General features: G+C 50.3%; 4 protein-coding genes across 4 annotated transcripts; 2 read left to right on the top strand and 2 right to left on the bottom strand.

Moving 5' to 3' along the window:
* Window positions 1-6129: 6129 nt before the first annotated feature.
* Window positions 6130-8471, bottom strand: UCRPA7_8035 (putative neutral alpha-glucosidase ab precursor protein; the record flags this gene model as incomplete). The annotated part of the gene is made up of 2 exons (XM_007920560.1): window positions 6130-7167; window positions 7221-8471. 2 exons carry the CDS (start codon window positions 8469-8471, stop codon window positions 6130-6132), a joined length of 2289 nt encoding a protein of 762 aa, XP_007918751.1.
* A 3486-nt stretch (window positions 8472-11957) lies between these two features.
* On the top strand, window positions 11958-13802 carry UCRPA7_8034 (putative allantoate permease protein; the record flags this gene model as incomplete). Its single annotated transcript, XM_007920555.1, has 4 exons — window positions 11958-12599; window positions 12655-12714; window positions 12769-13007; window positions 13058-13802. 4 exons carry the CDS (start codon window positions 11958-11960, stop codon window positions 13800-13802), a joined length of 1686 nt encoding a protein of 561 aa, XP_007918746.1.
* Window positions 13803-14111: 309 nt separating this feature from the next.
* On the bottom strand, window positions 14112-16039 carry UCRPA7_8033 (putative cytochrome p450 monooxygenase protein; the record flags this gene model as incomplete). Its single annotated transcript, XM_007920559.1, has 3 exons — window positions 14112-14563; window positions 14613-14925; window positions 14978-16039. 3 exons carry the CDS (start codon window positions 16037-16039, stop codon window positions 14112-14114), a joined length of 1827 nt encoding a protein of 608 aa, XP_007918750.1.
* A 5116-nt stretch (window positions 16040-21155) lies between these two features.
* On the top strand, window positions 21156-21515 carry UCRPA7_8032 (hypothetical protein; the record flags this gene model as incomplete). Its single annotated transcript, XM_007920554.1, has 1 exon — window positions 21156-21515. The coding sequence occupies one exon, from the start codon at window positions 21156-21158 to the stop codon at window positions 21513-21515; it is 360 nt and encodes a 119-aa protein (XP_007918745.1).
* Between the last annotated feature and the right edge of the window lie 2182 nt (window positions 21516-23697).

Genomic DNA, 23697 nt, shown 5'->3' with positions numbered 1-23697 from the left:
GTGGCGTACTGCCGCGTGCAGGTCGTGAGTCGAGCACTTCGTCGGTAAAAGCCATAAATGTCGAGCTCAGTTGTTCAATCATATCCTCTAGCCCGCGAAGTCTTCGCTCTTTTTCCATCTCCGAGACATGCTTTCGCTTGCGATAAGCAGCTTGGGCTTCTCTATTCTGCCTTTTCCGAACCTAAGAAAAGCGCTGTCAACTTCAAAGAGGCTGTGCAAATTTAGGCGCGATAAATACCTTAGTAGTGTCGTGGTTCTTCATTATATGCTGGCCTCACTTGAGGTATATGATTTATTTCAGTCTCAATCAAAGTCTCAGGGTGCGTGGAATTATTTGACAAGAAGGTCGAGTTTGCCCAGACCTAGCCGCTACTACTGTACATTGTACAAGTATGCGGGCGCTAAGTGGCATCAGCTGAGAAAATGTGCTGGGAAAGTTTAGCAAGGTTGATTATTAAGCTCGGAATGCTGACGAGAGTCCTCCGCGCTTTCTCATCTTTATTTGTCGCAAACCAGAATCGACAAGAATAGGTCTTCCGACTCGTTTTTCTAGGGTGCAAGTTGAGCCACAACACCCCATACAACACATAGGGTCCCCTTGCTGTGTAATTTACAGATTCTTCCAGCCACATCAGCTGCCACCGCCGTCGGCAGGATACTTCCATGCCTGCCATGAGATCCAGGTTTGAAGTATGCTGACAGCGAGGGAGAGAAAGCCTAGTATGACCGCAGCTATAATTCCAGCCAGTGTTGCTAACATGACGTATCGCGCACCGCTTTTACGTTCCAGCCACTTTTCAAGAAAGCTTCGAGCCGTGGGATGTTCCAACTCATGTGCCAAATCCATTAGTCTGCCACCAAAATAGCGATAAGGGATATCATTTTCACTCGGTCGCCGATATGGTACGGGATCAACTAGCCGCAGACAATCAGGATCGAAGTGTTGCTTCACAACCAATGCGCGCAGCAACGACTCCGAATTCGACTCTAAGGGGAAAATTATCTTTTGGATGGAATCGATTACTTCAAGCGCGAGTTGCCGGGGTAGGCACAACCTTTCACAGCTGAACATCAGCGAAGACCTTCAACCTGGACTGGTTGGATATTACTCACTCTACAGATGATGCGTGGCCCGATGCAGCGCTTTCCTGATCTCGAGAGGCAATGAGGTATTCCTTCAGGGCTCTAGTATGATGGAAAACCTCCACACAACCATTCTCTGCGTCGAGACGAAGATGATGTGCAAGGTTATCTGTTCCCCGAAAAGATAGCCCAGCTACCTTGACCAGCCGCCTGCCCTCTAAGCTCGACTTCAGATTGATTCCCTTTCCGGCCTGGCTGGGGTCGTTAAGACTGGGGTGGTCCGTTGTCGGAAAGCTTTTATTGATGAAGCTGGCCAAGGAATCTTTGTTCGCCCATGCAATCGGTTGAAGGCCTTCCTCGAGGAATGCTCCGGCTTGATTTTCGGCGGAGCAGTTTACCATGGTGAGAACTCGGACACCCATGTTGAATGCCCGCTCTTGATCATGCCAATTTGGAAGCTCTTGGTGCCCTTCTCGCTTTGCGCGACTCGTAAAATATTCGGTCATGAGTTGCTTGCGAGGGGTGCCAAGATTCTTCTTGACATGTTGTATGATTTCGATCAAATCGTCGTGGCCTCTCAGAGCGATTTCGGGTGAAGCAGCAAATTCAGGCAGATAGCGGGCTGTTGTGAGTCTGTAAAAGTCCTTGAAAGGACCCAGTCGTTTTATCCTCTGCGTGGGGCATCCCAAAGTCGAGCAGGTTGTGGACTTTGAAGCAGCACAGATGGCACAACTTTCCCAGTTCCAAAGAGTTGCATACAGACTCTTCTCGTGCTGTTCAGTGATATCACCAAGCGGGCTCTGAAGTGTTGTTGTATCCATATCCAGTCTGGAGTCGGGTTCTAGCGAGAAACACTAGTACCTACCGCTTAAAATCGCAAGGACTTTATAGCTTTTAAGGCAAGCTTATTTAGTAGCGCACGCACAGCAGAAACCATCGAAGCTAAGGACAGTCTCAACATGCGGTCTTACTGGTGAGGATGCACCTACCTGCAAGCCACGAAAACAGCACTGCCATCAGGTGGCTGCACACGGCAATGGTCTCGCTGCACAGCCCCAAGACTATAGCCGCATTGAATATGGAGGGGAGGCCTGCGCGACATGTCAGATGCGGTCGTCTTTCGCAATCAATGTCTTGACCCCTCCCAAAGTATCGCTAACTCTGATTTCGAGAAGTGCACTACAACATCTCCATAGTCAAGCTGATGACGGATATACTGTCATTAAGACTTGATTCGACCTGTAGATCTCCATGGACCTATGATTATCCAGCCTCCAACATGTCGCCCGATGGAGGCACAGGCTCTTGTGATGCGCCACAGGAGACGTCCCAATCTATCTCCGAACCTCCGTATTATTCATCGGCTGGCTCAACAAAGAGCGACTCGGGCTACGGAAGTATTTCCCTACAAGAGGACCCTACCGAGCCCGAGCTTCAATCACCTCAGACAGCCGAACAGATAAAAGAAAATCACGAAGCCACGTCGCCAATCAAAGCATCTCAAGCACCGATCGCCCGTAGACCGCCTACAGTGAATACAGCGCGGCAGCGGACTTTTGATGGCTTGACGGTTTTCAATCCAAGCCAAGCGCAGGCTCAGCGTTACCATGAGATTCTTGGCTATATCACTCAGCCGCTCAACAACTGTCTCAAAAAACGCCGGCGATTGGGTACGAGGCATCGACCAAGGCGAGTCGATGCCGTCCGCCTCATCGTCATGGGGACAGACCAAGACAGCGCAAAACCGTACATCGTGTTTTTCTGCAATTCAGATGTAGAAAAGACGATAAATGACATGTTAGAGAAACCAGCTTATCAGCAAATCTTTCGTGCTGGAGGCGTGGAGGAGGTGTCATTTTGCTACCGAACTGTTCAGAATGGCATCACATTGAGACTTTTTGACTCTAAGTATCGTGTCGAGGTTGCTCAAAATGAAGATCACACAATGCCAGTGTGTGGAGCACCGATTCGTCTCTATCATAGAGATTCAGAAGAGTGGCGTCGCGCGACTCTAGGCGGAGTGCTCAAGGTCGAAAATGGCGCGTTTCGCACATTCTATTACGGTATGACGGCCGGGCATTTATTCGGTGACTCGAGCAACAATTACGACGATCAGGCATCCGATTATAGGGAACCAGCAATTCCAGATAAGAGTCTTGAGCACAAAATGGCAGGCCTAGAAGTCATCGGGTCAAGGGCGGACACAAACTTGTGTGCGACAGACAACCCTAGCAGCACGAGCTCGCCTTGGGACTTTCAAGACTCAAAAAGTTATGAGGACTTTACTATTGCATCTGCAGACGCTACCCTGCTTTCCGACTCTTGCTACTTTGATTGGGCCTTGTTCAAGTTAGACCAAGTTCAACTGAATTATTTCTCACAGGTGGGTTCTATCGGCGATAGGATGGTCACAGTTGCAAGACAGGATTTGGCACCTTGCGATTTAGTAACCCCTGGTCCCCAACGGTCTGTTCTGATCTCGACAGCTTCCTCTGGCATAATTGGTGGATTTCTTCAGGATGGAATGGCGAAGATAGTGATTGAACCAGGTGAAGAAGTTGTTGATGTTTACATAATATCTCTAAATGATAAACGTAAGTGATTCGCACGAGTCTTTTATACTTAATTGAGTAAGGTTTATTGTGGAAACTAACTACTAACCAATTTTATCTTTGCTTAGAGATTGAAGACGGCGATTCTGGGTCTTGGGTTATCCTCGAGGACAACAACGATCTCATTGGACATGTAGTAGCGTCCGACGTCTTGGGTGATGTTTATGTCATTCCCATCAAAGATACCTTAAATAATATTCGCCATCAACTCAAAGCAGTGTCGGTGTCTCTGCCGTCAATACCCGAAGCCTTCAATATTCCCTACTCGAGAGATAGTGAGCAACGGAGAACTTCTATGGTCAAACAAATTCTCGCTCAACGAAGGCCAATGCACAAGCCCCTAGCAATCTCCCCCAATGTAGCCGATACTATCGCGACCTTGGACAGCAAAGCTTTGGAGCTTTCTCGCCGTGTGAGAGTGTTGTACCAAGGACTTGAAAAAGTGGCGAACACCATAGACGACCTTCGTGCCAGCCTCAAGCACCTCCGATTTGAGGCCCAGGATCAGGACAGTCTTCTGAATCAGCAGACTCCAGAAAGCAGCATGTATTATCGCCAGGTTACAGGAATTATACAGGATTTCAACTTTTCACTTGTGCATTTCGACATGGTCTTGGACGATTTTTGTAACAAGACCGACCTCCAGAGACCAAAAGAAGATATTCACACCAGGGCCAGCGCAGTATTGTACTACTATTCTGCTGAATTTAGTAACCAGAAGACTACCATTGATATCTTTCTCGATACAATTCAGCTACACAATCCTCAAAAAGTTAAGGATGAGCCATCGGTCATACCTAGCATGAAACAACTCGAATTTATCAAGCAAAAGGTCAATGTTATCTCATTGCGACTATCTCTAGGGTATACGTTAAATGATAACAACGACGAAGAGAGTCTATGGGAACGATTTTCAAGGGAACTTGCTACCGAAGGGTTCTCAAGCGATGTCTTAGAGCAGCATAAGGTCAGTTTTTGAGTATTTCATAGCCGTCGAACAAACCGTCGTTCATTAACAGATCACTAAATAAACTCAATAGGATGTTCTCAGAGCCTATATACGAGAACTTGACTCGAGCGGTTTCTTTGATCGTGCGAGTTCTCCTTCCACGCAGAGAAACCTCGACACCGAATCACCAGAAAGCTCTTCGAACTATCGCCCAAAGTCGTTTCTTTTAAAAGCAAAACTTCCGGGACTTTCATACGATTCTGATTCATCTTCAAGCGAGACAGATGACAGCAGATTTCGCAACATGACTCTGATTTCTACACGCAATCTTATGAGACTAGATGCTACTGCCTTTCATACATATCATACCGCCCGCTCCCAACGAATTATGCCCTTGTCGACTCGAGGGCCGCTGGCGAGTCGGGAACTACCACCGGGGCCGAGACTAGCACCAGACAGTAGGGGCCAGGAAATTCCACTAGATGCCACATGGACCAAAATAGATCGTCGTCTCGTCAGCCCAGAAGTCGTAGAACGTTCCAATCTGCGATATGAGGCGCGGCCAAATTTCATTGCTATCCTTGGTGTTTTGAGCAAGGCAGAAGTTCTAGGGCTCGCCCGCGTTAGCGCAGAAGCGCGGAGGGCACGCATCCAAGAGAAAGCACCTCCCACCGTCCCAGACTTGGATCTACACTCCAGTACAGCGACTGAAACAGAGGGCCTCGATCCGTGGGATTCGGATTTGCAAGCCTGGGACTCGGACCTTGATGCATGGGGTCCTCGGATACAGGATAGCAGCGACAGTGAGCCAGATCTGGAAGTACGGGACAATGAGGAAATGCTACCCCATGTCGGGCTCTCGCTTTCTGGTGTCAAGGCAAAAGGTGCGAGCGGCGGAGATCAGGAAGAGAAGACAAGAGAAACGCGGCGGGTAACGGGTTGGAGACATCCTAATGACCTTCTAACACGTCGAGAAAGGGAATACAGAAGCAACAGACACAGAGACAGGGACAGGGATAGGGATAGGAAGAATGACAGAGACCATGAGCGGATTACAAGTTTAAATAGAGGAGGAGACCGTCGAGGTGGCAGGCTCCAGTCGAAGAAGAGGGCACTTCAAGAAACAATCGGAGCAGTGGGTATTGGTGGCGCGGCAGCGAGCCTTCTCAGTGTTCTCACCGAAGCTGCGGGAAGCTTGTAATATAGCCAATTCTTTTTTAGAGCATCAAATATTGAATAATGAGAGCAGTATACATGGTACGACTTGAAAATCTGATGTTTTCCCAGTCACTGTAATTAGTGCGACTCAGTTATATTCTTTTCTTTGGCGTCGTCCTCAATCTTTCAACGGGTTGTAAATCCAAATAATTACATGGGATGCTTCTCAGACAATTATTTCATTCATATATCTTTATGTCGAGTCATGTCTTCATACTTGCCACTTCAATCAGATACGTAAATACACTGCTCGTTTTAATATACCGCTCAGGCTGCATTGTTCACCTGGGCCTGCTGCACACCGATGTTCCACACCTTCCTACCCCTATTGTCTCGCCCCTTGTCAACCGCCTTAGCACCCGTCCTCGCTGAGACAATCCTCTCTTCGCCAATGGGCAGGATTATATCCACCCCGTTACTAAGCCAGAGTGGCTCCCACGTCCCTTGCTTGGTGATGTTCACGCTGACGGCAATTCCATCCTCATATGCGTTGCCGATCTCGTATATTATCCGAAATGTAGAGTAGGACACCATTGCTTCGGAGCTGATGCCGTCATCCTCCAGCCATGTGTTCTCAAAGATATGTTTCTTGTTTGCGTTGGTGTGTGGCGTCATTCCATGCATGGGAGGCGGGAAAATCTCAAGTCCACGCCAGTTATCCTTTTCCTCGGCAGGGAACTCAGGATCCTCTTCGGCCCTACAAGTCGTATGGCGATTCTTGCCAACAGGAACTGCGGATCCGCAACGAGCTATCACAGGGATACAGCTATGCCAAGTCGAGCTGATGTTATGCCACATCCCGGAAGCAAGGTGCTGAAATGGCGCATTGGTATTCAAGAAGCCGTAATCGTCACTACTGTTTTCCGTAGCGGCTGATTTCTTCTTAGGTAAGTACACCCTTGCCATGTCTTCCTTGGGTTCATAGACACCAGAAATTAGAAGAGCATCGCCGAACCAATATTGTGTGTCTCCTGCTAGAAGCTCCTTACTCCAGACATTAGGGTCACTCTCATAGCCCCAACCCGTCCATCGTTGAGATGGCACGGCGGTGAAGTGGCTCTTCAGGCAGTGGGAATAGGTGTAAGGGATCAGCTCGTAGCGACGCTTGATGGCATTCCTGATGAGTGGGGTAACTGAGGGGTGCATCCAAGGCTCGATGACTTCTCCAACCAGGTTGTCCTCTGGGCTTGTCTTGTAACAGTTGATTGCAAAGCGAGGGCTGTGAACACCCAGCTGGATCCACCGAACTAGATGCTCTGGTGTAGGCTGAGGTCCCTCGAACCCACCAATATCATGACCATAGCACTACGCAAAGTTAATAAGTACACGATACTCTCAACAAAGCGATTTCAACTTACCTGGAGAAGTGAGAAGCCAGCGTTCAGTGCCAAGGCGTTACTGCCCTTCATCCCCTCCCAGCTTGTCACGTTGTCGCCGCTCCAGGAGCAGGCGGCATAGCGCATAGTGCCGGCGGTAGCACTACGTGTCAGAACAAGAGGACGAACATTTGGTTCTGCATCAACGCAGGCATCATGTGAGCCTTTTCCCATAAGCTCAGTGTGCATGGCTCTGCCCCACAAGCCGAGGTCTTTCCTCGCTTGCCCCTTAGGTATCCGCACAGTCTCTAAGGCACACTGCCAGTCGTCACTCGGAATGTTATACTCGTTGTTATCATTCCACATCGCATCAATGCCAACATCTTTGAGAGCGCGGCATCCATCGTACCACCAGTTATAACCGGCCTTGCTTGTGAAGTCAATGTGGCTGCCTTCACCACTCTCTCCACCACCAGCGCTCCATAGACGAGCAATTGCGGTCTTCTTCGTGATCGGATCTTTGAAGAAGGCACCTGTTTCCGCGAGCTGTTGGTATTCGGGATGACAATCCAAGACGTATGGCTTTATGTTGGCCAGCAGCCTGACTCCGTGCTTGTGGCACTCTCGTGTGAAAGCGCGTGGGTCCGGAAAACGGTGCCTGTTCCAAGTGAACACGTTGCGAGTCTTGGGTTCAACCTCGGCCACAGTATATCCAGAACTCATCTGGAAGGCGGAAACGGGGATATCGTGCTCCTCGCATTTCTTGATGAAGCCCAGGATCGAATCTGCTGCCTTGGGCTGATCTTCCATGCTATACTTCATACCTCCACTAACATAGCCCATCATATACCGTGGCACCAGCAATGGGTAGCCGACGAGGTCTGCGTATGACCGTACGACATCTGCTACCGTCTTGCCAATGATCGTATACTCCTCTAGCCCTCCGTGAGCTTGTCTGTAGACCTTGAAGTGACCCCACATGCCATCAATCTCAGACCCCACGGCCCACGTGCCGCGAGAGTGGGACGTGGAGAAGATCCCAACGCAGCCTTGTGGGGTGACGTTGATGAGAAGTGGGATGTGCTTGTAAAGGGGGTCAGTCCGATAGGCGTCATATCCAAAAGTGTCACTAGCTGAGATGATAAAACCGCGGCCACTCAAGTTCATGGGTGCGGCCTTCTCGCCAAGGCCGACGTGCAAAGTGTCCTTTTTGTAGGTTGTGTAATGCGCTATTCCGGTGTCGTCAACTGCATACGAGCGGAAGTGGAGATCTCGATGTATGGGCTTTTGCATGCCATCGAGAAACAGAGATACCACAGGTGCATTTGACCATTCAATCACGGCCTTTGTGGAACCAAAGCTGATGATCTTATTGCAAGAAGCCATGTCCTCCACGATATCCGGAATAACACCTGATAAATTGACCTCAGGACGTTTGGCGCTTGGATATAAGGGGATCGGGTGGGTTTTGGATGAAAATGTGGTGCGAAAGACATTTGGACAGATGGCCTCAAAGCAAAAGTCAAATGATTGTGGGATGCTCGTATCAGTAGAGGACAGCTTAATGGACGGAGCTGGCTTCGAAGGCGAGGCGTCCTCTACCAGAACATACTGGTGAGGCACACGTTCGTACTGATGCAGCATATTGAAGCAGATAATGATACGGAGAAGACTATAAGGTGAGAAGCAAGTCACAGAACTTGACAGCGTCTCGTTCCATTCCTATTCCAAACACAGTTTCCGTTCCTGGCGATCAAGAGTGACCAACGAGCGGGAAAGACGAGGGAGATACAAGGAAAAGTTCTTGGTAAGAATGAGAAGGGGCGGGAAGATCCTCACATTTAAGGTTTTATTCGACCTGAGACCAAGGACGGAGACCAGGAACAGAAAGCTTAAGGACGATGACACCGAGAAAACCTGGTAAGAGGGTCATCGGACCTGGACTCGGTGGCTTACAGGAGGGGTCTCGGGGGCATCGGAGCAAGTTAGTGGAGAATCGGCGCCCAAGTCGGGGCCCATCCCGCGGGATGGCTGCGTCGCGAGGTGCAAACTAGACCACAATTAGTGGACCCCAAATGCAGCCACCGGGGCCGATGGAGACACATGGAGCAATATCAAAGGTAATGCCAATGCACGATAGAAGCATAGTTGAACGAAGAAGAGCCCATGATCGATGATCGAGGGTGCTGTTTCGATGCGCTGTTCTGTAGCACCCTGGTTTTGATGCATGGTTCTGGAAAAGGGGATGCCAAGACATCACGGGGCTGGCTCATTGGCCGTGAGCTGACCGTGTCTGGGCATGCCACCTGGACCACATTAAAAGACCCGTCCACTTGGGCAGGTGGTGAGGGTTCAATCAGGACTGAGAATCGCAGGGAGAGCCGTGGTCCGGAGCACAGTCAACCTGTCCAAGCTGACTCGCTGCTTTGTGACACTTGACAGACCTGGGCCGTCGAACCGCTGGGGGACATAGCGCCCTTGGTAAGAGGTCAGGAAGCCACCCGCCTCCCCGAGCCAGGGAAGTCTTTATCAGTGGACGTCCGACTTCGGCGTAAGGTGAAGGCCGGGGCAGATGAACGGTAATAGCAGGTGATACAGGAAGTTCCCATGATTCTAAATTTGGCATGGTTTCCTCATACTGAATCAAGATTTGCCTCCTGGGCACGATCCGAACCTGAGCTGGGAGGAGATGATGTTGTGAATCAGCGCCATCAAGGCGAGATCTGGGGCTGGCAAGCTAGAACAGCTGCCGTTGCGGGGAAGTGGGAGGCCTGCTGCTGAATGCGTGGGGGCTTTGCTCCTGAAGGCTTGAATTTGGTGTTGAAAGGCAGGCAATTGCCGTAGGCCAGAGAAGATGTCGTCCGTCAGCTGATCTGCTCACTCCGCAATTGTGGAAAACCCCTAGTCCTCGGCGTAAAAGACCAGCGCAAGAAGGCTCACTTAAAGGGACTGCGCAGGACGCCAATCATCGCGCGAGAGAAGGCCAATTCTCTTGGCACATGCTTGATCAGAGTCTGAGTCTGGCCTAGAAAACAAGTCAGCGGACTTCGACGATGCCCAGGACAAGCGGACGGCTATTGAACCCCGACACAAACCTACAAAGAAAAAGCTCACCTAGGTTAGGCATTTGCAAGCAAGTTCCTATACAGATCCTACCATCTGAAGAATTGCCTCCGATTCAAAGTGCCACTGCTCAATTGGTGACTCGGCATTGCTTGACGCTGAGAAAGCAGGAAAGCTGGACGTGTCTGATGATGCCTTCCAACCTTGGGAGTTGGTAGTTGAGATAGAGTTCAGCCTCTTCGCAAGTAAATAAGCCATTTTGGAAGGAACGACGCAGATGAAATGAATGCGGCGATGTCTCCTTCCGGAAAGATAGTCAGTAGACCCTGTTGAATGGGATGAAAAAGGAAGGAAGTTAGCCGCCGCCAGCATCATGCTCGATAACCATGATTCTTTTCTTTTCATTTTATTTTCCCGTGATGCCCGGGGGACGAGGTTTCATTATAAACGCCGTCATTCATCATGGACGACTCTTCACTTTTAACTACCTAACTCACTGGCAGCATCTACGGAATAGCACGGATGCCCGTGCATTCAATTATCGATCGCGGGTGCAGGACGGGAGATAAGGCCTGGCTGGCTCGATGGATAACCGGCAAATCTCACGAGTTTGCGGAAGCGTGAATTTACGGCTTCAGTGGCTTGTCTCCTGCGTAAAGCATTCATGATCAGCTACGGGATAGCGGCGATCCCGTCAATCAATCCTGCAGTTTGCTCTGGTGTCGTATCACAGCATTGCGCCCGGCTATCAAAGCTCGTCCCCGTCCTCTGACCGCCTATTGTCAGCCGAGGCAGCCACTGATCATGCTGATGGTCGCAGGACACACAGCAGGATGGCAGCCTGACCTCTAATGATTGTCCAGCGGCTTCGTTGCACGGCCGAAACACCACGCAAGACGACGTTGGTGGCGCCCAGCACATGCACGCGAAATGGGCCATGGACCGAAAAACCCCTGCCCAGAGCAGCCCGTCTGAAGCCAAGTTTGGTGGCTCTCGTTGGTGGAGGATGGTAGGGTGGTGGTGGTATGGCATGCGGCTTCCCCGCTATCTATCGCGGCGTCTAGCCTGTTTCTCGTCCTCCATTCATCTCCAACTTCTCTATTTCGAAATCCCATTATCAATCGCCTCTTTCGTTGCAATAGTGCTGCTCCACCAGGGAGCACTAAATGCCCCCCGTCCGTTAGTCTTCCCCAGATTCAGCGATCTCCACACACCATTATACGGCTTCACATAGACGGCAGTTGCTCGGTTGCGGTGAAGACGACGAACGCACTCGCAGAGTGGTACTCGGCTTGTGCTGTGCATCGCCAGTCATCCAACAGAGTGTGGCTGCCGTTCGGTAGCTCAAGCGGGTTAAACCAGGTAGCCGCAGCCTACCTTGGGTTACCTTGCTCAAGCTTATCTGGCTGAACCTACCTGCCATACCTGATCCTATCATACTTTCTCTCCCGACGTAGTACCAAACAAGCTGCAGGAGCTGGTGGTCGTGCACCTGGCTCATGCCATTCTTGTCACCGACTCGTCGAGCACCACCTTTGCCCTCCTCCCCTTATGGCAGGGTTTGTTCATAATGTCCTCCATTCCCGATCATCGTCGTCTTCCTCCTCTTCCTCCTCTTCCTCCTCGTCGTCTTCTGCTCGTCTCATCCCGTCCTCCTCCAACTTCCGATACGTACCAGTCGCCGTACACGACGAAAACGACAACGATATCGATGCCATGAAAGACGACGAGGTCACCTCGGCTTCACCTGGCGGGGACACCGAGACGGCCAAGCCTACACTCGAGACCATCGAACATGCTTCACCTTCCGGTCACAATCACCGACTCGATGCCGCTGCCGAGCTCCTCCGTAAGACGCAAGATGCCGACGGCGGCGCCCGAATCATTGTCACCGCTGAGGATAATCGACACGTGCTGCGACGCATCGATATGGTTATCCTCCCCATAATGCTCACTGTCTACTTCTTACAAGGTCTCGATAAGGCAACATTGGCATACGCGTCTGTCTTTGGACTGATTGAGGATACGGGTCTTGACCCGAACTCGGAAGAATATAGTTGGCTGGGATCGATTGTCTACCTTGCGCAGTTGATCATGCAGCCGCTGTTGGCATGGCTCCTCGTCAAGTTGCCAATTGGCAAGTTCACCAGTGTCATGGTGCTGTGTTGGGGCGCGACGCTGTCCTGCATGGCCGCTGCCCACAACTTTGGGGGATTGGTGACCACGCGGTTTTTCCTCGGTGCTTTCGAGGCCGGCGTAGCGCCCAGCTTTGTTGCTATCACTCAAATGTGGTGGCGCCGAAGAGAGCAGACTGTCCGAGTGTCCTACTGGTATGCTATGAATGGTGTTACCAATATGGTAGGCTTGACTGCTCATCTTAGTTGGAAGACATTGCGAGCTAATGTCGTGACAGTTTGGCAGTCTCATTACCTACGGGTTAGGTCACATCTCTTCCAGCCTAAAGCCATACCAGGTATGCAGGCGCGGCCGTCCTATAATCTTGAGTTCTACGGACTAACGATGTTAGATCATCTTTCTCTTCTTCGGTGTGATCACCGTTGCCTTCTCGTTTGTCATGTTTGCATTCATGCCAGACTCGCCGGTTGAGGCCAAGTTTTTGAAGGATCACGAGAAGCTCATTGCTATCGAGCGTCTAAGGATGAATCAGATGGGGGTCATGTCTCGGGAATGGCGGTGGGATCATTTGAAGGAGAGTTTGATCGACCTGAAGACGTGGTGCTGGTTTGCCTTACTCTTTTCGATCTCGTGAGCCAAGTCCTATCGTAGAGGATATTTATCGTCACTAACATAGCTAGTATTCCTTCCGGGGGCATATCGACATTTGGCCCGCTCATTGTGAAGTCCTTCGGTTTCGATTCATTCCAGACTATCCTCTTCAACATTCCATTTGGCGCCGTGCAACTGATTGCTACCATCGGCGGTGCGTTCCTGGCGCGTGGGTTGAAGAAAAAAGGCCCCGTCATCGTGCTGCTGTGCATTCCGCCTATTATCGGATGCATCATTCTCATGGTCACCTCACATACAGCAGAACACAAAGCAGCTTTGCTAGTAGGCTACTACTTGATATCGGTCTACCCAGGCATCACGCCTCTCATCTATGCCTGGTCCGCCCAGAACACTGCCGGTGACACCAAGCGTAAGTGTACTAGCGCGATCATGTTCATCGGCCAGAGCACGGGTAATGTTGTCGGACCACTCCTATATACGACGGCTGAGAAGCCTGGCTATCATCGTGGTTTGCGCAGTAATCTTGCTCTTTACATCGTTATCGTGCTTTTGTGCGTGATCACGAGTGTTTACCTATTTGCTCTCAACAAGGCGCATGCGAGACGGCGTGTTGCTTTGGGCAAGAGTGCAATCATTGTGGACGAGAGCTTGGATGCACCGGAGGAGATCGAGAGAAGACGGGCGGCCCAAGCTGCGACGGGCCAAAGCAATAGTACAGAGGGGGCCGCCATTGCCGGGGACAGCAGAGTCGGCGAGCGGGCTTTCGAGAACTTGACGGACCTGAAGAATGAGGAGTTTGTATTCGTATACTGAGGCAGCAAGGCGATGGGCGAACTTTGGCGTTGGAACGATGGGGTTGAATGTTTGACACGGCGGTGTAGTAAATGCCGACGAGATACCCCCTGCACATTTTCAGATAACATGTCTTATTCAATAAGGTCTTTTCTTGACATATATTCGTTGCTCGTCAGTCTCTTGCGCCGCCATTAAGCAGAGAGCAGGCCGCCTTGGCCCCCATCCAACGCCAAGCCGCAAATGATGCTGGTATGCGACATGCATCAATCATCAAAGACGCCGGTCCCATTTTCCGTTTAAATATTAAACCTCTCTTGTTGCTCCCTCTTAGTTTGCCGGGCGTAGCTTCACGAAGCAATACTTTGGTATGGTCGTCGCCTTGTCAATGCCATGATCCGAGCTCAGTTCCGGCGGGCACTTTTCAAATACAAAGTTCCATACCAGCATCGCGAGCACCACCCGCAGCTCGAGATACGCCAGCTTGCGCCCGAAGCAGCCCCGCGGTCCGCCGCCGAAGGTGAAGAAGAGACCCGCTTGCGAGTCGAACTCGACATCGGTGAACTCATCATGTCGGCCGTCGAGCTCGGAAGCGTCGACCGGTGCCGATGTTGATGATGAGTCTCGCGACCGGCGCTTGAGCCAGCGCTCGGGCTGGAATTGACGGATCGTTGTCGGGTCCCAGTCTGGCACGGGGTCCTTTGCGTTGCGCTCGCCTTCAGAGCGCAGAGATTGCGGGATGGGGAAGGCGGGTTCAGTTTGGCCGCCGGGGCCGTGGTAGTCTATAAGGCAATCAGCACAATATCCGTTGAGAGCATTTTGCAGACTCACAGAGCAACAGCGACGTTCCCTTGGGGATGAAATGGCCAAGGACAGTCGTGTCGACGATCGACTCGCGAATCACCATGGGAATTGTCTCGGAGAGGCGCAGAACTTCCTCTACGAAAGCGTCGAGATACGGAGCCGGGGATCGAGTGATCTCCGCGATCGTGGGCTGTCGCTTCTCGGCTGCGGCAGAGGCAAATGATGCCCTCAATTGACGGCGCAGCCTCGCCTGAGCATCCTGGTTGTCGGCCACGAACTTCATCATCCAAGCCATTGTGGTAGAGGACGTGTCATGTCCAGCTGCTATGTAGCCGAATAGCTGTCTAGTGTGTCAGTGGGGCAAGCGAAGGTCATCAAGGGGCTTTGCTGACCTCATCTCTCATTCTTGGTTGGAAGAAGTTGGGCTTTCTTCTCTCCTTTTCTGCCAGGTTTACCTCGCGGAGGATCATCCTGTCCATCGCACAATCCTCCTTCGCTGCCTCTTTATCGTTGCGCACCAGGCGGTCAACTCCCTTCTGAATTTCGCTGTCGACAAGGCGCTCTTTCAGTTTGAAAGTGCGACGCATGGTCGTGTTGCGCACTACCCAGTGATGGAAGGCAGGAAAGGGACTCGTCGTGCCGATGAGCACCGTGTTCGTCACGTCCAGGACCGCCTGATAAGCATCCGGGAGCGGTTTGACTGGGAACTTGACGATGTCGGCACCATTTTCTTGGACAGAAACCACTTGATTATCAATTTCCAGATGCACAAGTTGCCTGTGAGTGGCACTGTCATCATCGTCGATACCAAATGCCGCTGCGAGAATGATATCCAGCGCTGCGTGGTGGACGTCATCGTACGCCGAGAATGGCTTCCCTTTGGCCCTCTCCATCTTCAACTTCCAAATCCCCACCAGCGACGTGGTAATGGCATGCATGTGCGGCCCAGACACCGCATCGAGGAAGCTCGGGGTCATCAAGTCCCGCAAAATCTCCTTATTGCCCTTGAACTTGGGGTTTCGCGACGTCATTGCCAGGTGGAAATCCTTGCCGATGACGCCGAAGATGTCGCAGCTCCTTTGCGAGCGGTCAAACTCGCGATGCCGCCGGAAGACAATGTCGTGCGCCTCGCGGATATCCGTGACGAGCACCAACGGCCGCTTGTACGGGAACAGGAAGACCTGCGAGATGGGACTCTGCAGCTGTTGCTGGCGATGGCCGTAGAAGCGCCGGTACGTGCCCGTACCATAGTACTTGCGCAGCTCGGGGACGTCGCCCAGCAGACGCTTGGCTGAGGGGGCATAGTATGGGATGCTGCCTGGCAAAGGTTTTGGGAAGTGGGAAACGTAGAGGTATGCGATGAATACGAGAAAGCAGACTACGAGGACTGGCCAGGAGGCAAGGTTTGGCAGGTAGCCTCGGCCATGCGCAGACGCCGGAAGGCTTTCGGACATCGTGGACAGCCTCCAAGCTAAACAGCAAAGAACAAAGGCCGTTAGAAGGGAGTAACAAGACCCGATTCCGCGGATACCGGAGAAGAATCAACAGCGTGGGAGAGGTCAATGAAAAGATCGGGGAGAATGCGCTTTATGAACAGCAAAATGCCGACCCGGTGTTAGCAGCACAATCTCGCCGGCAGAACCGTTGAGTCCACTCAAGCAATCAAGCAAGGAGCATTGATCCACGTCGGACACCTAGCTAGTGGCCGCCACAAAACAGGCGGCATGGCACTAAACCAGGAACTAAACAGTTCAATATGACCGATCCAGCCTATCGGACAGCACGCAATTACCATCTGTGGCAAGTTGGTGCGCACCAAACGGCCTTAGTAACCTGCCATTTCAGCGCCACGCGAGACATGGCAATACCGCATTGGGCTTACAACGCGTAGGGCTGAGTAGGCCATCCGTCCTGCGTAACGAAGCGATACCCATCTTCAAACACACCTCATGCTATCTAAAGACCAACAAAGATATCTTAACTTCGAATAAGTCTCAGACCTACTTGGATACAATCCAATGGGTTGGTCATGTAGAGATACCCTTTCACTGGGTCTGCGAGTAGCTTGCTCCAGATCCACTGATGGATTGGCGGCGTCAGCACTATCTGGTTTGTAAGCGCTATCTGGCTCCTGACTGATCTCAATTGAGGTTGCCCGCACAATCTTCGCAAGCCGCGCTTGTGCTCATGTTAGCTTGGCCCTGAAACAGCGGATTGTGCGTTTCCTGTTACGTGTTTTACGGCTGAGGCACCCGGCCTACAGCAGCTCGCGGTGATTTACCGTATCAGAACAAACATTGGGGGCTGCTTTTTGTTGTCATTCCCGCCGACTTTTGCGAACCTCCTAATTGGTGAATTTTGAAAAGTACATTGACTTCCTTTGCCTATAACATCTACGCCAAAAAGCACCAATTTGATTGACAGGTGAGGTAAAAAGTAGTCTGTGCAAGGTTTTGTACTAGAGACGTTTGTATTATTCTGCGAAGTGCTCCTGTCACTGCAAAGTCCGCTCTCACAAACCTACCCCCGATTCCGCTCAAAGTTTCGACGCTGTCTTGTACATGATTAACGCTTGTGTTCGGCATTGTAGGTATCATAGAGGTGCATTAAAGGTATGCGGTTGCAGGAAGGTTGAGACTTAATGACAGAAAAGACCGATTGGTCGTGCAAGACGACACCTAAATTGTCAGTTCCAAGCTTTCAACGACGCTGCTATTCTCTTTGAGTTATGCTTTGACGTCTGTTAAGGGAATGTCTCTCTGAAAATTAAGACTTCTGTCCTTCTCCCAGAAGATGCCATCCCCAATTCCAAATACCACTCTATACCTTTTCGAAAGACTGCCAGGGTTTTTTCCCCGTCTCCCTATAGCATCGGTATACCACATAAGGCCTTCGCGAACTTGACGCCAAACTGAGCCTCGACCATGTCAGCCAGCCTTCTGTATGAGATGGTATCTCCTTTCAGAAAGACCATATGCTCCGTGCAAGGGTCATATACCAACTCAGCGACCATTATTCCAATATGTTCAGGCATAGTGGTGGTGGTCTTGTTCTCCCAACTTCCTAATTCCTTCACCTCTCTATTCTTGACATCTACGACTCTAAATGATGGGAGAAAGAGATATGACATGAATAAGCCAATGAAGATGACAGTCCAGCCTGTCTCATTCTGCTCGCGTGGCATGTTCCTCACAAGCTTATTATCGTTAACTATTCCGTCGTAGTTGCCCGCCTATAACCTCTAAGGCTAGCTAAAGTTGCTAAGGGAGATACCTCCGCATGCCAGTCTACAAAGCTACTCTGGTCACTTTGACCTGTGTGTCTCTAGGCATGCTCTTATCAACGCACTATATGGCGATATTAACTGATGGAAACTTCTGGCGTGCGGAAACCCTTCTCTCTATAAGTCCACATAGATTGTATCTCGCTAGTTTCCTGCTTCTTGGCCAGAATCGGCGATCTAAGAGTCTCGGGTCGTATAGAGCAGGAATTTGGACATCTTGTTGTCGCTTGGAGAAAGAACTAGACCCTGAGCACAGCCTTGCCAAGCTTGCCTGCTCCAGCAATCAAGACAAGCTACGTAATAGGTAACTACAAATGATACCGAAGTTGCCCTCAACTTGGCGAGGTTATCACAAATGGGGCAAAGAAGTCATCTCGCGTGACAAAGCTATTTACAAAACCAATGAGTTAGACACATGTAATTGCTCGGTCCATATCGCAGACAATGTATGGTTTCTAGGTTTAGGGAGGCAAATTGACTGGGATTGTGGCTCTTGAGCATGAGTGGGTACCTATTGCTTGTAGAGGTTGGATTTGTAAAACAACCTAGGGACGGAATCCTTCCCGTCATGCTCGGCAGGTACAGTTGGTGATTAAGTAATTGGAAATATCGTAATCACTAAAACCAGGACGGAAACTTTCCGCACATTGTGTAATTCAGACGTGACAGGCAACTACAACAAGTTTTGCACAAAATGGAGTTAGAAATTTTACGATTTAATGTTTTTTTTTTTTTTTTCAGACGGTCGTAGATATTATCCGTACCTAGTAGCTTTAACACCCTTTCAAACTCCTTGTCTACATTCTGTTACTTCGCTCATCTCACTGCAATCGTTTCATATAAGGCTTTTCTGTCCATAATTACATGATGGGGCTTTCATCAATAGCTCTGCGATGGATGACAGTCCTGCTGCTGTTCAGGCAAAGTGCGGCCGAGCCCAGAGTCAACCTTGGATATGCTACATACGAGGGCACGGCACTGGAGAACGGAATTGATCAATTTCTGGGCATGCGATATGCCGCACCTCCTCTCGGCGAAAACCGATTTCGACATGCAAAAGAGCCGCAAGCAGAGATTGGTATTATTCAAGCCAAAGAGGTCTGATCTTACCCACATGGGCTTCACTTTGTTTCGCTCTATTGACAATGACCAAAACAGCACGGCCCTATCTGTTATGGCGTCCAGGGGCTTGCATTTGGTTCCGTCCCCTTGCCGCTGTCCGAAGATTGCCTTTTCATCGATGTCTATGTCCCCTCCAATCTAAGCGACTCGGATCGCAAGGGCCTTCCAGTAATGCTCTGGTTACAAGGGGGTGCCTTCGTTCAGCTTTTCAATCCCAACTACAACGGTTCTGGTCTTATAGAAGCTAGTGGCAGAAAAGTCATCGTGGCCACCTTCAACTATCGCGTGGGTCCCTATGGCTTTCTCGCCAGTAAAGAACTTGCAAAAGAGGGCAACCTGAACCTAGGCCTCTTGGACCAAAGATCGGCGATACGTTGGGTCCAGAATCACATTGCGAAGTTTGGCGGCGATCCTACGAAAATCACTCTCTTTGGTACCTCTGTTGGCGGTGGAAGCGTGCTGCTTCAGACCTTGGCATACGGCGGCAATCCTCCTGAAGAAGATAATATCGAATGGGTCGCTGGTATTGCGGAAGCCGTCTACATACCTCCCTTGCGTGGCATTGAAGATCTCGAATATCAGTATTACCAGCTGCTGGATGCGACAAATTGCGCGGACCTTGCTTGCTTACGTACCCTCAATTCTACGGAGGTCCAAGCCGCTAACATCGCAGGTATGGCTCCTGGCCAGACAGCTTTACCCCTTTTCCCATACGGACCGGTCATTGACGGGAAGTTCTTCACTGACACGCCATATGCGATGCTTCGAGCTGGAAACTTTTCTAAACATAGGCCACTGGTCATGGGTTCATCTCACACTGAAGGAACCATTTTTACTCCCCAGGCAAACACTACCGACGAGGTTGATGAATTCATGAAGACTCAATACCCAGACTTGACCGACTCCAATTTAGCAGAGGCAAATGCTCTCTATTCAAGTGTGCCGCAGACCTTTCCAGGTGTTACTATTGCAGAGTCACCGTTATACTATAGGACCGCCATGATGTATGGTGATACGGGATATGCTTGCCCAACGCTAAATCTCGCTTCTGAATTGGGCGCTGCAGGCGTTAAAATTTACCTATTTCGTGACAACATCGTTGACCCAGTTGAACTGGCAGCTGGTTTCATAGTTCCGCATACCTGGGAGGTCCAGGCAGTTTGGGGCCCGGAGTATGCGACATCATACGTCGCTCTTCCCGGTTCAACCAGCTACGAAGCAGGCGGTTCTAACCATAAAATCGTCAGTCAAATGCAGAAGTACTGGACTGACTTTGCTTTGACAAGTGGACACTTACCTGTCAATGAAGACAGCGGTTCTCCGAAGTGGGAAACTTACGGATGTAGACGCAGGCTACGGTTACAGACAAACGCAACCGCTATGGAAGCAGTACAAGCATACGAGCATGCTAGATGTAGCTTTTGGAAGGACATGTCCGCCAATACGCATATCTGATCGCAAGGCATAAGTCCAAGGATGTAATGGTATCTTGTTTCTCATGAGGCTTATGTGCGTTTGCGATTCCATGACGTCTATCGCGCTAGGATCTCTTGGTGGTTACTTAAGCAACTATTGCGCGGTAGTAATGCGTGGATTATCTTAGTGTTGTCACCACGTCAATAACGCTCAAGTCATTTCAGAATGTCCCAAAGTTTTAATTCAAAAGTAAAGACTAGATACAATAACGATATGCAATCATGCATATTGTCCCAAGACCAATTCGATCATTAAATTATACCACTTACTATATGGGAAGGCGGACTTACGTAACTAACACAGCTACCTTATAGTCTTGTAAGATATAGAAAGATAGGGTTGTAGTCAACTTTTTGTGATACTCCCTGGTAAATATGACGAAGATGACGAATTCACCACCGATACGCATGTACAGGGTACCGCGTATTCGATGTACGCCGATCCACCACTGGAATAGGCCGAGGCGCTGTCGTATCTGATCTGCTTATTCAAAGGCGAATACGCTCCGTGTAAAATCTATTCGTTATTAATAGAGTGGTCAAACCACGGGTTTCTCGTCCTCCTGAATTCCTCCCTTTCACTATGGCCTCTTCATCATCAAGAAAATACTATCCCCACTATCATACACTCGAAGTTCTTCTCCCCTCAAGGTTCAGTATTGAATACAATCCCACCCCACAACCTACAACATGCATGTCTCTATGCTCGCGACCTCTGTCCTTCTCGCCGTCACGCCCGTCATTGCTACCCGCTGGGTCGTCAACTGGGAGCAAGTCGTCGGCACTACCTGCTGCGCCCGTGGGTCCTGGTTCAACGACGAACTAGGCACGTCGTACTACGTCCCCAACTTCGACGAGGGCTGCCACGGCGCCACCCAGGTTGCGGGCGTCAAGGAATTCTGTATCGACTGGGGCCATTCGCGCGGCCACTTTATCAGGATCTCGGGTGAGAAGCTGTGCCTGCACAACATGGGCACCAAGGTCATCGAAGAGAGCGACTTCCACGCCACGTACCAGACCACCTTCAGCAGTACGCCCTGCACGTGGTAGGAGGCCGATCCGCCTGCGAATGCCACTGCTGCCGAGGCAGCCGAGCGTGCTCTGCCTGACAGCGCCAAGATTAGGCTCGGGGAGTAGAGGGAAGAAGGCTAGATTCGTCGCAGACCATGATTGGTGGCTGTAGTTCATGAGAAATGGGAGAAAGGGGTTGGTATCGTCACATCAACTGTCGACAGGCCACAGGGGGATAAATGAAACGGTCAGGGACGAGTAAGGGGGATGCTGCTGCTGTTTTATTTCTGCTATCCAGTAGCTAGCTACCTACTGGAGGGAGGTTGACTCAGATCTCTTTAGAGCAGACAGCTTATAATTAGGCTTCCTTTTCTTTACACAGCCAAGCCCTAGCCCCTCGGCTCATTCATTTACAACCATCCATGATAAACATATACTTAGCAGCAAAACAATGCCTTCAATTCTCTTTCAGAAGATCTCATCTTACTATATAGATCTCCTAAGTTCATTACTCATACAGCCTTAACAAGCCAACACAGACATCCGGTCTAGGTATCCAATAGACACTATACGACCAACAGCCCAACAGTAGGACGCAATCTCTGACAGGCTAAAAGTATTTTAGCCAACCCCCCGTCAATAGTGTCCAGGCTCTCGGAACCATAGTACAACCCTCCCTCAGATCAATGCCATAAATGGGAATTTCTGGGCAGCTTTCTCAGCCCTCGAGCCCGCTTAAGTTCGCCAGTGAACGCAGCGATGTGCCCGCAGTGCAGCAGTTAGTTCTCATACGGAGGTATTACGGCTACGTCTCCAGAACGGGGTTTAGGGTGTCAAGGGCTCCTTGATACCCTCGACCTTCAGGAGCTCCAACGCGGAAGAGCCGAGGTTCTGGAGGCTATGACATCCCTCGAGGGCCCCAAGCTTCGCGGTTTACAAACCATGGCCATCGGTTTTCATCAAGATCTACCACTGAAAGGTCTGACCCTGGATATCCACTAAATAAAAGGCATTCCGTTGTTGCTCATACTATTTAGGTGCCTTTGGAGAGTTCGCCAAGTGCCTTAGCAACGAGACTTGATCTAATAGTGGTGGCTCTTCAGTGCTGGCAGCAAATACTGTCTGCCTCTGGCTTGTGAATATCCAGTGTCTTGAAAGAGAAAGGTTTGTGGAAGACACTGGCAGTGATCGAGTGTGAGAAGGAAGAGGGCTAAACATGCCATATCTATATTTCTCTACCAGGTAGATGATTCACAGTAAATCGGGGTGAACCAAGCTAGTTACGACATACCAAAGCAATGAAGGCCATAGGGGTGGGATGGGAATGTGTTGAACAGCGGGTTCTGCCGCTCAAAAACCATCAGCGCAACTGTTCGCTTGGAGTCTCAAATGATTGAATTGCTGGCCAGCGAATATACTGTATACGAAAGAAATCGGATGGGGTCTTGTTCCCCCTATTTTGTTCTCACTAAAAATCCCTCCCTCTTCAGCCCTTATTCTCTATCTCATCGAGCAAGTATGATTCAGACCGGTATACGGATTTCACTGCTCCTCGTGGAAACGTTTGATTTTTATATGCTAGGACCACAGCAGTCATTCAAGTTGTTTGGGTTGCTTCCAGCGCATGCTTTGGAGTTTGCCGGCTGGCACCGGTTTCCTGGCTGATCAAAGCAAAATTCATCGAGTGCAAGAGTGGTGGGAGTACTGCAGAAGAAGAGACTATTGAACTCGTGCTCTCCGTCAGCGGGGAGGCCGCGCTCTGCCAGTGCTGCGTCAATGCGGCCTTTCCAAAGCTCAAAGTCTGCAGAGAGATTAGATGGGACTTGTATTCAGTCGATATTGTATGAACTCACTGGCACCAGAGCCGTTCAACAGTTGAGAACCGCAGTAAAACTGTCCTGGTGTGCAAGTATCTGGAAACCCAACCACGCCAGTAGCAAGGGCTGCCGCTGAAGCAATGATGAAGGCGAGTTGAACCATCTTGACCTTTTCTTGGAACAAAGTTAGGCGGGATTTGGCGGAAGACACAGATGCGTTTGTTGAGATGCTGTTGAAATATATGGTCAAGAATACCTTGAGCTGGAGATATCGGCTTGCTTTTATATTCTCTGAGCTCACCAATGTTCTGTCTTGGGCTCACATTTGTTCGATCAATAAGACGGCACATCATTCCGACCGCTAACCCTTGTCAGTGTCTGCTCTGTTTGCTTTCAAGCCCATT

The sequence above is a fragment of the Phaeoacremonium minimum genome (genome assembly GCF_000392275.1).
Source record: "Phaeoacremonium minimum UCRPA7 unplaced genomic scaffold PA7_03_scaffold_570, whole genome shotgun sequence".
In the NCBI taxonomy this organism is placed as follows: Eukaryota; Fungi; Ascomycota; class Sordariomycetes; order Togniniales; family Togniniaceae; genus Phaeoacremonium; species Phaeoacremonium minimum.
Note: the sequence above shows the minus strand (reverse complement) of the source record. Positions and strands in the feature narration are given on the sequence as shown.